The following is a 12,181-nucleotide window of genomic DNA, read 5'->3' as shown; positions in this document are numbered from 1 at the left end:
TCACTTGAATTGTGTTACTTCTAAAAAAGTGTATCTAGATCGAATTGTAGATCTCAAATATATCTTCAATCAAATCCAATTAAAAGATAAACGAAAATATTACAATCTCATAAATGGGTTTCATTCTAATTTAGTCTTTAAAGAAGTTGAAATCAAGTATTACCAAATGGAAGAGAAAAGACACAAGAATTAAATTTCTCATGAATCTCCCTTTTAGGTGTTGGAATATCAATATTTACCATTATTTAGTTAGAAAATATATAAAAATATATATAATAAAATAAAAAATATTGAATGAATAATTAAAGCAAATCGAAATGAAGTTGAGACTAAACATAGCAACACATCATGCACTTGTGAATAAACATCTGAATAAATCCCAACATTGTTTTGGAAAACTTGCTTTGACTAGGCGTGGGTTCAGGATTTCTCTGAAATTCAAAAGTGGGAGTTGAAAATGTTTTTACCCGTCTCCGAATCCACCCCGCAAATTAAAATATTTATTTTAAAAAATTTACATAAATGAACTTATTAATTTTATATTTTAAAATATGTATGTTCTATATTTTAATCTCATCTCTATAAATATAATTTTAATATAACAACTATGAATTTCAAATTTATCATTTTATATATATGAACAAGGAATAAAAGAAAATCCTAACCTAATCAGAGGTAGGTATAAGATCTCAAATTTCAATCCCCAAAAAAATACAAACAAGAGCCGAGCTTGGATTTTTCTCGAAAACATATGGTGAGGTGGTTAAGACAAAACATGTCCCGTTTTCATAAATATTCAAGACATATATGGCACGAAAGAGTATCACAAAATTTAAAACAGGTCTAAATTAGCAGATGTTGGAGAAAAATTGTGTTCTACGTTAGTAAGTAACTATGAATTCTACGATATTTTATATTTTAACAAGTAAAAATTAAAAAGATACAATAATTCAAATTATATCTCAACCTAAAGTGCACAACAAATCATATGAATCAAACACGTGAAGTACCAATAAAAATCACAAGAAATAAGGGTTTTGAATTGTGACCTTTTATTTTTTATTTTTTTTAATCCATGCACTTAGTTTTATAAACTCAAGAATGATCTTGGTAATAAGAGTTAAATGACCAAAACTTTATGAATGGGTTAAGTTTAGATTGGTTCATCCAACACGGGCTATGTCTAGTCCTCACAATCTATGAGATTTCTTCTAATATGATCAGTATAGAATGTTCTACTTTTGCACTTTCTTTCTTGATCACACCTTGATCAGATACAAACTTCACCTTTCAATCCATGAATGATTTTTACAACCACCTTCCAAAGTTGCAATGATTTTTACATTCATACTCAATCTAATATAAAAAAAAAAAAAAGACTAAGTTATAAACATATGTATGATAAAAAAAGTGTTTGAGATCTAATGATTCTCAAATCTTTGTTTGAGACTAACTAAAAGAACGAACTCAATAAGAATGATCTTCGAATATAGTGAAAAGAGTTTGGAGTTTTGCTTGAGAGAAGAATTTCAGAACTTTTGCTTAGATGAACAATTGTAGATTAATTGCTAATTGAACTCTTTTCTTCATCTTCTATTTTATCTTCAACTTATAGTTGATCCGAGGCTTTGTATATTCAGTTTATATTGAATATAGCCATTGGTCATTCTTGCCAAGTGTCAACTTATATCTTTGAAACAATTTTCTTGCTTGCACAATTGTCTGGAACATGCTTATTCAAACTAGAACATTCTTCCTTGAGTCTTTGAAGGAAAGTTAGGTACAAAGAATGAGCTAGTCAGCAATATGCCTATTGAAACAATAATGAGTCAGAAGTATGTGCAAATGTTAGATCAACAATGCATTTTCAATGCATTAATTTGAGTTTTTTTTTTTTTTTTATGTATTTGCTTCCATGTCATAAATTTGGAGATTAATCTCCAAATTAATCTGTATGTGTATTTTTGTAAGTGGACCTTCAATCTTTGTCTTCTTAATTTTTGGGTGTCCCATGTACAAATTTTATCATCCTTGGACATGCATTTAGTTTTTCCAAACTGGTCTATTTTGTCTCTTGTCTTTTAATAAGACAACCAAAATGTTCTTCAATCATTATGTCATCAATCTCTTGTTTGACATTCATTTGAGAATTCTTCTAAATCGTTATATACTTCATAAAAGTGTATTCTTGTCTTGTTGTGTACATGCAATGAGTCTAAAGTTGATGGTGAAATCTTTCTTGATTTATTAAAAAATGATCACGTGATTTTGCGTGAATATGTATGCTTCAACATATCATGAATAAACTTGTTATAAATTTTTTGTCTAAATGAATACATTCAAAATCACAAATTAATAGATAACAAGATCAGAATCATAATTAACAAATATAAAAATAAAAATACATCTACATTTGGCCCATACTTTGTGATGGTTCATAACCATTCTGAAGTGTCATTTTTTATTCAAACAACGCCGTGATGATTCCAAACTGTCGCAAAACATAATTTGCAACTATTTATAATCTTCGTTAAGCGTCACTTTTTTGCTTCATACACTTTAGCAACATTTTAAAAATGCTTATGCATAATTTTCACGACAGGAAGAATAATCGCAAACTTATGTTTCGGTGCATATAGCATTTTTTTTCTTTAATCTTAAAATAAAATACAACTATTCAAAAATATCATTACATATAGTTAAAGTACACATATAATTATAAAATACTAAATCTCATACATATGATCAATTGAAAATTAAGTAACAACATCCCGTACATCAAATTTAATTAAAATAAGAAATAAAGTTGTTTAAACATTTAAAATTAAGAAGTTAGAGGAGTAGTTGAACATATAAAACATAAATTTTGTATAAAATTTATAAGAGTTTAATAGATATACATTGATATATAAAAAAATTATTTGGCCATTAATTTGTATTGTATCACTTTGTTATATTAATTTCTAAAGTTTTTTATTTTTTTTTACGTAGACAAGACGGTAAATACCACAAAAATATTTACATACATAACTGCGAAGTCTCATATTTGAATTCAAGATATCATATACAATCTAACAATTTCAATATTTTCCAAGACTCATAGAACAATTTCTAAAGTATTTTAATAAATATCTATATTGTAAAATATGATTGAAGGTTCGGTAAATTAATATATGATTGAAGGTGTCTAAAGCTTTTTATATAGTTCATGCATGTCCATTATACTTTAAGGCAAATGCTAAACATAAATATAATAATATTATGTAATATATGTTTTCTTCTCCTAAATTTTATGTCATTTTAATTAGGAAATATAAGTAGAAGTGAATGACTTTAAATAAGAGTTTGTCTAATATGAAGCTGTAGACCCTTACCATTTTTAATTATAAAAAAATTATAATAATAAAAAATGAAAAAGAGATATAATATTTTATTAAAATCTCCTAAAAATATTAAAGTTGCACCTTTGAGCCTTTTCTATATTAGATGTTGACTAATTTTGAGCACTTAATTTAATTTTAACATTTAAACTTTAGAAGATAAAATAAATAATTTTCACATAACACTTTTAGTTTTCTAAAAAGTTTTTTTTTTATCATTCCATGTATAATTTATATATACTAAGTATTTATAACTTCAACTAAATAAGTATTTATAATAAGTACAAAAAAAACTTGATTACATTCAACTAATATGAATGCTTTTAGGAAATGTATATATTAACTACATATGTTTTAACTTGATTATCCAACACTAATTGGGCAATAGAAATATGTGATCGTAAACGATGTATTGCCATGAGTAAACCAAACAAAAGACATAAATGAATAATTGATAGAAATTAAATTTCACAAATTATCACCCCAAAAAAAAAAAATTACAGTCCTATGGTCAACCAACCTTATAGATGGGCCTGCCAAGAGAATGTTGACATCATAAAGAAGAGATATCAATCAATATTCATAAAGTTGGTGGCTCTCCCATATGTCTTCCAGGCTTTTTCAGTACCTATAACTTCCAAAACATAGACAACTCCAAAATTATACCAATGGTATAACTGCAAGGCACTTTTTAAAAGACTAATTATTACTATTATAAGAAATTGTCAAAAAATATTAGTATTATAAGAAAAGAGTAACTACTAAAATTAGTCTACAATAAGAAATTGGAAAACTTATTTATTTACTCATCGAAAAATAAAAAATAAAAATAAAAACATTGGTAACATAAAAAATACCAATTTAGTCTACAAAGATGTGAAATATGGATTAAATTAATATTTTTAGGATAGAGTTTTTGAAGAACTAATTCGTCAATAATAATTACTCTCTCTTTGTCCTTGTTATAATAGAATTTTAGAAAAATTTGCTGGTTACATTTATTAGAAGAAAAAAACAACATATTTAAGATGTATTATTCTTTAAATAATTTTGTGTAAGTTTTTATAATATTAGTTGATGTATTTAATTTTTACAATTTTTTATGGTATATTTAGGAAAATGTTTCAATAATAAACAAGTTCATTGATTTTGGTTTTTTTTTTTAAATGGATCTTCATATTTTTTGTCGGAATTATTTGGTTATTTACTTTTTAAAAAATTTACCTTTTAAGTTATGTAGATTTCATTATAAATAGATACACATAAAATAATAAATTACAATATATACATCATAGATACTACATCTAAAGTTAAATATAAGCAAAAAGACAATATGTATTTTTGACCAAATATATGTATTCTATGTTACACTTAAGTTCCTATTATATAGATATTATAATGAATAACTATATATTCGTGGATTTCATTCTATTTATTGCATAGGACACTAATAAACAAACATGTGGCATGACTCTTGTGGGTTCATTTTAGAGTCTAGCTTATTTCAACACCAATTAGTATATATAGGAAGAGGGAGAACACATGTTTGAAGCATATAAGAAATGATATAATTCAATTCAATAGTATATAGTATAGTATGAGAGAGAAATTAGATAGCCTTAATTAGAGTTTGATATAAGAAATCATTATGGGAAAAGGAAGAGCACCATGTTGTGATAAGAGTCAAGTGAAGAGAGGACCTTGGAGCCCTGATGAAGATCTTAAGCTTATTGCTTTTGTTCAGAAATATGGTCATGAAAATTGGAGAGCTCTCCCTAAACAAGCAGGTATATAATTTTTTTACATATTTATACTAAATCTCTCTCTCTCTCTCTCTCTTTTGTTGTGAAATGAATTTTGTTTGAGAAAATTTTCTAGCAGAGTGACATAAGTTTCATGTTGTTTGTGTTTGATCTCATTCATTTTCAAAAACTAAGAAACATTTCAAAATTTATTTACTATGTTTCAATTTGCATTTGCATTATTTTATTGCTTCAAAAGTAACATATAGTTTGTGATAAATTAAACTTCAAGTTTCTGCATTTGCATTTCATGTCATTCATCAGACCTTCCTCTGTTTTTTTTTTTCTTCCTAAATTACTTCATTGTAAAAATTTGACGATGTAACTTTAAATGAAGTGGTTCAAATTTCATATGAAACAATTGTAAAATAATTAGCCTCATAGTTATTGTCCATAATTTATCTTTCTCCAATTTGTTTTTTTTTTATTTATTTAAAAATTATATCAATTTAGAGAGTTTATCATGTGTAAATCTTTAATATTTATCTAGTCAAAAGAAAAACTTTAGTTAATTTGAAAATTGAAAATATTTAATTACAAATGATAAATTCAATTAAATGATTCAGATTATGTCATTAATTATATGTGATCTTTAATTATAAAGGAAGAAAAACGCGTTGAATTTGTATTAGTGATTAAGTACAAACCCCTAGTTCGAGTCTACGATTATAACTAAAATTTTAATTTGTACGATAATCAAAAGTTGTCACTTGAAACGCTGTTATCGTGAATTTATTTACTATCATAAAAAATATATATTAGACAAAACAATAGTTTGGCAAGTGTTGGTGACATATGACTTCCCTCTTGTTAGTAATTAGTGAATGTGGGCCCTACTTCTACCTATAACAGACATTTCAAATCATAGTTAGAGGAAGTTAGATACATTTACATGGTTAATTTTCTGATAGTGCATATCCCACCTACCATATATGAGTTCCATCTAGCTTATTGTTTTTCCATATATGAAAATATTTACCTTTTATTAGTCTATCATGTCCATAAATACACATTAAAGACTATACATATAGGGTTCCCTTTTTAAGGTGCCATAGTGCATGTATAAAATCTTTAATATTAATTATTTTTCTTAATAGGAATTCCAACACAACATTTCAGATTTCATGTTTTGTATTTTTGGGATAAAATCCTCTTCAGTATTGTTCAGTGAATGTTACTATCTTAAATTAAATATGTATTTAATCTCGGCTAATGTAAAGTTGAGTTTTTTTATTGTTAATCTCTAAAATATTGTGTCTACAAAATATATTTAAAATGATTAATTTTAATCTATATTATTTTCAATTATTTGCCACCACTAATACATCATTTGTAGTTACATTGAATTAATGATATCACTTGTTAAAAATCACTAAAAGAATACCGACTCATCAATTACTACTAAAATTATTTTTTATAGTCTCCATCGGTCACTCATTTCCCTACCGTCAACTTTTATTACAGTGCTGTGATGACGGTGGGGGATCGCATGAAAGAGTTACACTCTCATGTCAAGAAGATTTGAATCCTTCTTTTATGTCTCAGAGATTTTTTCTTTATGAAAATAAAAAGATTTAATTGCAGTTTTAGTTTCTCTATTATTACTAATTTACGAAAATGATCTCTTTATTTTAAAATCTGACAGTTTTAGTTCCTCAAATTTTTGAACTAAAAATCAACGTTTTGACATATTTTTAATGACGTGACATACAATTCTATAATATAAAACTATCTAGATACATTAATTATCATATGTCATTAATTAAATTAAAAATATGAAAAATCTCTAAAGTTGAAATCTAAATTTTTTACGACGTTTTGTTCTAATTTCATAAATATTAATCATTCTACATCATCCTATCATATGTCACTTTATTTAAAATATTCTAAGTCATCGTTTTTTAGTTAAAAAATCATAGAAAATAGACAAAAACTGTTGACTTTTGAAATAGGATGACCAATTTCGTAAATCAATAAAAATGTAAGAACTAAAATTACAGTTAAACTAAATAAAAATTAGTATCAACATATGCAACAACAAGTACTTTAGTAATATAATTATTTATTAATTATCCGTAACCATTATAATTACTATTCGAAACGAATTGGATTATAAAAAGAAGAGTATGTAAAACAGCATGCAATTTGCATGCCTCGTAAGGGATACATTTAGTGCTTGTAAATAAAAAAGTTTTAAATTTAGTGATGGTGTATTAATTTATTTTTATTTTTAAATATATTACTAAGGTCTTCAGAGATGTGGCAAAAGTTGTCGTTTGAGATGGATCAATTATTTGAGGCCTGATTTAAAGAGAGGCAATTTTACAGCAGAGGAAGAGGAAACCATAATAAGGCTACATAAGGCCATCGGAAACAAGTAAGTCTTAATTTATAAAATAATTTTGGTAATGTTATTTTGATTTTATTATTATTATTATTATTATTATTATTATTATTATTATTATTATTATTATTATTATTATTATTATTATTATATATTTTGTTTGCTCATTCCTTCAATCATATATCACCATATCCATATTTGTTGAAATATATTACTATTTTTATAAAATAGTATTTTAATAATATAAACATATTTCGTAAACTTTGTGAGAAAAAAATTATGCGTGCTGTTAAAAAGTTCTATATTAGATTATGTAATATATGTTTATAAGTGAGAGTGGTTTTTAGTTGGGTTTACGAAAAAAAATTACGCGTACTGTTAAAAAGTTCTATATTAGATTATGCAACATCTGTTTACAAGCGAGAGTGATTTTTAATTCACAAGTCAGTTTTTGTAGGATTTAAGTTAGACCTAATTTAAATTCATGATTTTTTTTTATCAAAACTCTTATTTCTATAAATAATTAAATCTTGGTAATTTGATATTCGACTAAAAAGTAAAATAATCTGACTAAATATTATTTTAATTAGGATTCAATTTCGGTACTACGAACCAATTCGACTTTATCCAAAAGTCATTAATTGCTTATATTTTGTTTGTTACTATATTATATATCTAAATATGATTTAAAACAATTTTGTTTCAGATGGTCAAAGATTGCATCATGTATGCCTGGTAGAACAGATAATGAGATCAAGAATGTGTGGAATACACATTTAAAGAAAAAATTGGTCGTAAAAAATTCAGAGTCAAGTGCCTCAGAATCCAAATTAGAATCATCAATAACCTCATCCTCTTCATCAGAATCATTTTTATCATCAAATGAGGTACCAAAGAGTACTACTCCTGCAACTAGTGAATTTAATGAGCAAACTTCACAAGTGACAATGACAAATGAAATTAAGAAAGATTATGAAAAACAATTATCCTCTAATATTGAACTTGTTAAGGATCCAAAAGATTCCTCAAATATTTCATTATCTTCAATTGAGTCTAATATATTGAACACAAGCCAAATTGGTGACATGGCTTCTCCATTAAGCTATTTAGGATCTTATGATGTTGACAATATATTACAAGAAGTTGAAAAACCAAACAATTTGATTGAAATACCATGGGAATCAGATTATGATCTTTGGAATTTTATAGAGAATATTGGAACTTATCAATCAAATGATCAAGTACAATTAGAGGGGTTTCAAGCTAGTGATGAAAATATTATTAATTTTGGTGAAGAAAATGTTCAAGATGTTGTTGAAGCAAAAAAGTGGTCCCATGAATTTGAGAATGAGTTTGGAGTAGGTGAAAAATTGGAGTCAAACAAAGGTGATGGGGTCCTACCAAAGAATTATGATGCAGTTGAGCCAGAAATTGACCCTCATGCATTTGATTTCAATGATATCACAATGCAAGAATCTGAATTAGACTTTGGTAACATTCAATTGTGGCCCTCTTTGCCTCAAAATAATAACTTGGGGGGATAAATAAGTTTTTATGTGATTCATGAATTTGTGATTTAATCAGTATAGGTATACTGACAATGGGAAATTAATCAAAGGTTATTAGGTGAATTTGATGTATGATGGATTTCATGTATACTTTTGAAAATTATGTTAGAATAGATTGTAGTTTGAAGCACAAATATGAAATATGCAATAATATATACTATTAAATAAATTGTTTTTTTTAATATTAATTTTTTTAAGAGTTAACCGAAAAACTCACTTTTCAACACATGAACATGTCTATAACCTTTTATCATCTAAGTTGTACTTGCAAAACAAATAAATTGTTTTATTCTTTATTAAATATTCTATGATTTTAATGCAACTTTAATTATTATTATTAATTTTCAATTTTACTCTCTAATTAATAAATTGTGTATATCTTCCAAGTTATTATTCTTCAGTTTCCATTTATGATAATGTACATATAATAGTGGTTGATAAAATTAATTGAATAAAATCATCATTTTTTGTCTTTAAGTTCTAACTGGTAAATGACGATATTGTTAGGTTTGACGTCTTGTCTCACGTTCGAATTCAATGTCTCACAGTTATGCGAGTTAATTATGATAAAATTTACCATCTCTTCAAAGTTTAAAAAAAAATCATCATTCTCTTTCTTTTATTTATCACTTTTTCTTATCTATATCATTTTTTTTATCTATATAAAATGGTCAAATATGACCTTCGTTATATACCGAGGGAGTACTGTTATTAACAAAATATATTTCAACATAATAAATCCGTATACAAAATTACATGAAAAGTCTTGGACAGTTTAAAAAGTGAAATTTTTGTATTGCATTAAGAAAATTAAATGCAATTAACTATTATTTTTAATATATATAATATTAGATAAATTGTTGGTAAACTAGAATTATCATATATATACTTTGCAAGTGGGTAGGTAATATTTTTCCACTTACTGCCACTAATGTGACACAATTTCTTCATGTTCCCACACATCCTTTTGAAGAATTGAAACTATCTTTGCAAGTACAAGACTATGGCGTCATAGCATGTCTAAAGTTACACACCAATTTTCAACTATTGAAAAATTCAAAACTAAGAAACCAAAACCATGAAAAAATAATTATTAAAAAAATGAAATTTAATCTATATAAGTCATCAATTGAAAGAAGAAGAAGAAGAAGAAAAAAAGTGAATTAGTGGTTACATGCATTTGGACTTGGTAATGATTAGGACAAGATCTTACCAAACTATAGCTACCTAAAGGGTGAGGTCATCATTCAATGCTTTCACGTTGATTTTGTGTACCAACAAGGGATGTAGAATATTTCAATTAAGTTGAGTGCCGTTCTCAATCAAAAAGGGTGAGAAGTGAACTTCATTACTTAATGTATAGTACTATATACATGTTTCATATTCATTTACAAATCTTAGAAGTAAAGCGTTTATTAATTTGAAAAAACCTATCATAGACTCCAACCATTTGTGATCATTGTACCCTTAGATGAAAGTTACTCCCGACTTTTACTCTCTTTATTATCACATATAAGTTGGTATAGAAAGAGAGGGAAAATACTCCTTTCAATTACTATTATAAAAAAATTAATTAATTTCACGATTATTAAAAAATTAAGTTAAATACGATTAATTTTTTAGATTATACATAAAATATAATTTAACTTTATTAAATTGTTCATTTTTAATATTATATTATCAAAGTGAGCATTAAATATTTTTAAATTGAATAAAAAAATTTAAGAAAAATAAATAGTATATTAAAAATAATAAGATTTAATAATTCAAAACAAATTATCTTTGACATATACATCGACAAAGATTTAATGTACTTTTTTGTAAATAATAGTGATTATAGTAATAGTCACTTATTTTTGTTCACAAACCACTCTGACAAAGGACATTTGGCTCTTCAAAAGGTTAGTTTGTGTAAAAGCACAAAAAATAATTTGAATTAGGGTGGGTTAACAACAAAAAGGTGTCATATGTAAAATAGTTTGTGACCGGAGGACTACATAAAACTTGTACATTTTAACAAAAAGAAAAAGTACTTAGTGAATTAAAGTCAAATATAATTTTTACCAATCTATAAAAAGAATGCTTTAAACTTCATATAAAATATGCTTGTGAATAGAAATTGATCAAATTTTATTTTAGTTTATCTGATTTTTTTTTTCTTCCTATCATTTCCCTAGTCTTCATAAGTTTGTTTTAATCTCTACATTATAGTCCATTTTTCATATTTGTGGAAACTAAGTCCACTTGGACTTTCTGGATCTTGCGGATGGAAGAGGGTTTGGGCTTGAAGGAGGTTCTTTCGTCGGCCGCAGATCTTGGGCTGGACTATGTCACTGTGCCACATGAATTGACTCGATCCATACATATCTTTGAAAACACAGGGATTCTATCATGTCCACAGCTCTACTTGTCACCCTCAATACACATAAAAATATAAATTTACACTTTTAACTATTTATAGTAAGTTTTAAATTCGAAAAGTTTCGAAAGTTTCCAAATATAAAAAGTTTTTAAAGTTTCCAAATGTTAAAAGTTTCTAAAGTTCTAAATCTGGAAAGTTTTGATAGTTTTCAAATATGGAAAATTTTAAAATTTTCCTAATTCGAAAGTCCAAAGTTTCTAAAATTCTAGAATTTTCTATTTCGGAAGTTTCAAATTGTTCGAAAGTTTCAAAAATTCAAAAAATTGTCATTTCAAAACTTTCGAATATGCTGGAAATTTTATGTTTTGAAACTTTGAAAATTTCGAGTGGCACTTACTTTTTATTTCGAAGATTTTGAAAGTTTTGAAGGTTAAAGTAATTTTTCTAAAGTTTCGAAAGAGGGTGGAAAAATGAGAAGTTAAAAAAGTTGGTTTTATAGATAATTAAAAGGATAAAATTGTATTTTTTACGTTGATTGAGAGAGTGGCAGATTTATATGTCGAGGTGTAGAGTAGAATCCTCTGAAAACACAAGAGGATCGGAGAAGAAATTCCCTTACCCTCCACTTAGACTATGTATGGGAGTTTGGAGGAAAATAGAGATAGAAGAGAAGGGTGGTTAGTCTTAATACTTTGCATAAAATTGTATTTTTCTTAATTATTTGA

General features: G+C 26.1%; 1 protein-coding gene across 1 annotated transcript; it reads left to right on the top strand.

The window, feature by feature from the left end:
- Positions 1-4,818: 4,818 nt before the first annotated feature.
- On the top strand, positions 4,819-9,278 carry LOC101489560 (transcription factor MYB58-like). Its single transcript, XM_004488740.4, has 3 exons — positions 4,819-5,167; positions 7,430-7,559; positions 8,233-9,278. Exons 1-3 carry the CDS (start codon positions 5,029-5,031, stop codon positions 9,068-9,070), a joined length of 1,107 nt encoding a protein of 368 aa, XP_004488797.1. The 5' UTR covers positions 4,819-5,028; the 3' UTR covers positions 9,071-9,278.
- The last annotated feature ends 2,903 nt before the right edge of the window (positions 9,279-12,181 follow it).

This window comes from Cicer arietinum, chromosome 1, assembly GCF_000331145.2.
Source record: "Cicer arietinum cultivar CDC Frontier isolate Library 1 chromosome 1, Cicar.CDCFrontier_v2.0, whole genome shotgun sequence".
Classification (NCBI taxonomy): Eukaryota; Viridiplantae; Streptophyta; class Magnoliopsida; order Fabales; family Fabaceae; genus Cicer; species Cicer arietinum.
Note: the sequence above shows the minus strand (reverse complement) of the source record. Positions and strands in the feature narration are given on the sequence as shown.

Excerpts from the sequence above, each read along its gene's own strand:
- LOC101489560 (XM_004488740.4), top strand. The coding sequence starts at position 5,029 with ATGGGAAAAGGAAGAGCACCATGTTGTGATAAGAGTCAAGTGAAGAGA. Across the intron at positions 5,168-7,429 it reads AGCTCTCCCTAAACAAGCAG|GTCTTCAGAGATGTGGCAAA; the intron begins GTATATAATTTT and ends TATATTACTAAG. Across the intron at positions 7,560-8,232 it reads CATAAGGCCATCGGAAACAA|ATGGTCAAAGATTGCATCAT; the intron begins GTAAGTCTTAAT and ends ATTTTGTTTCAG.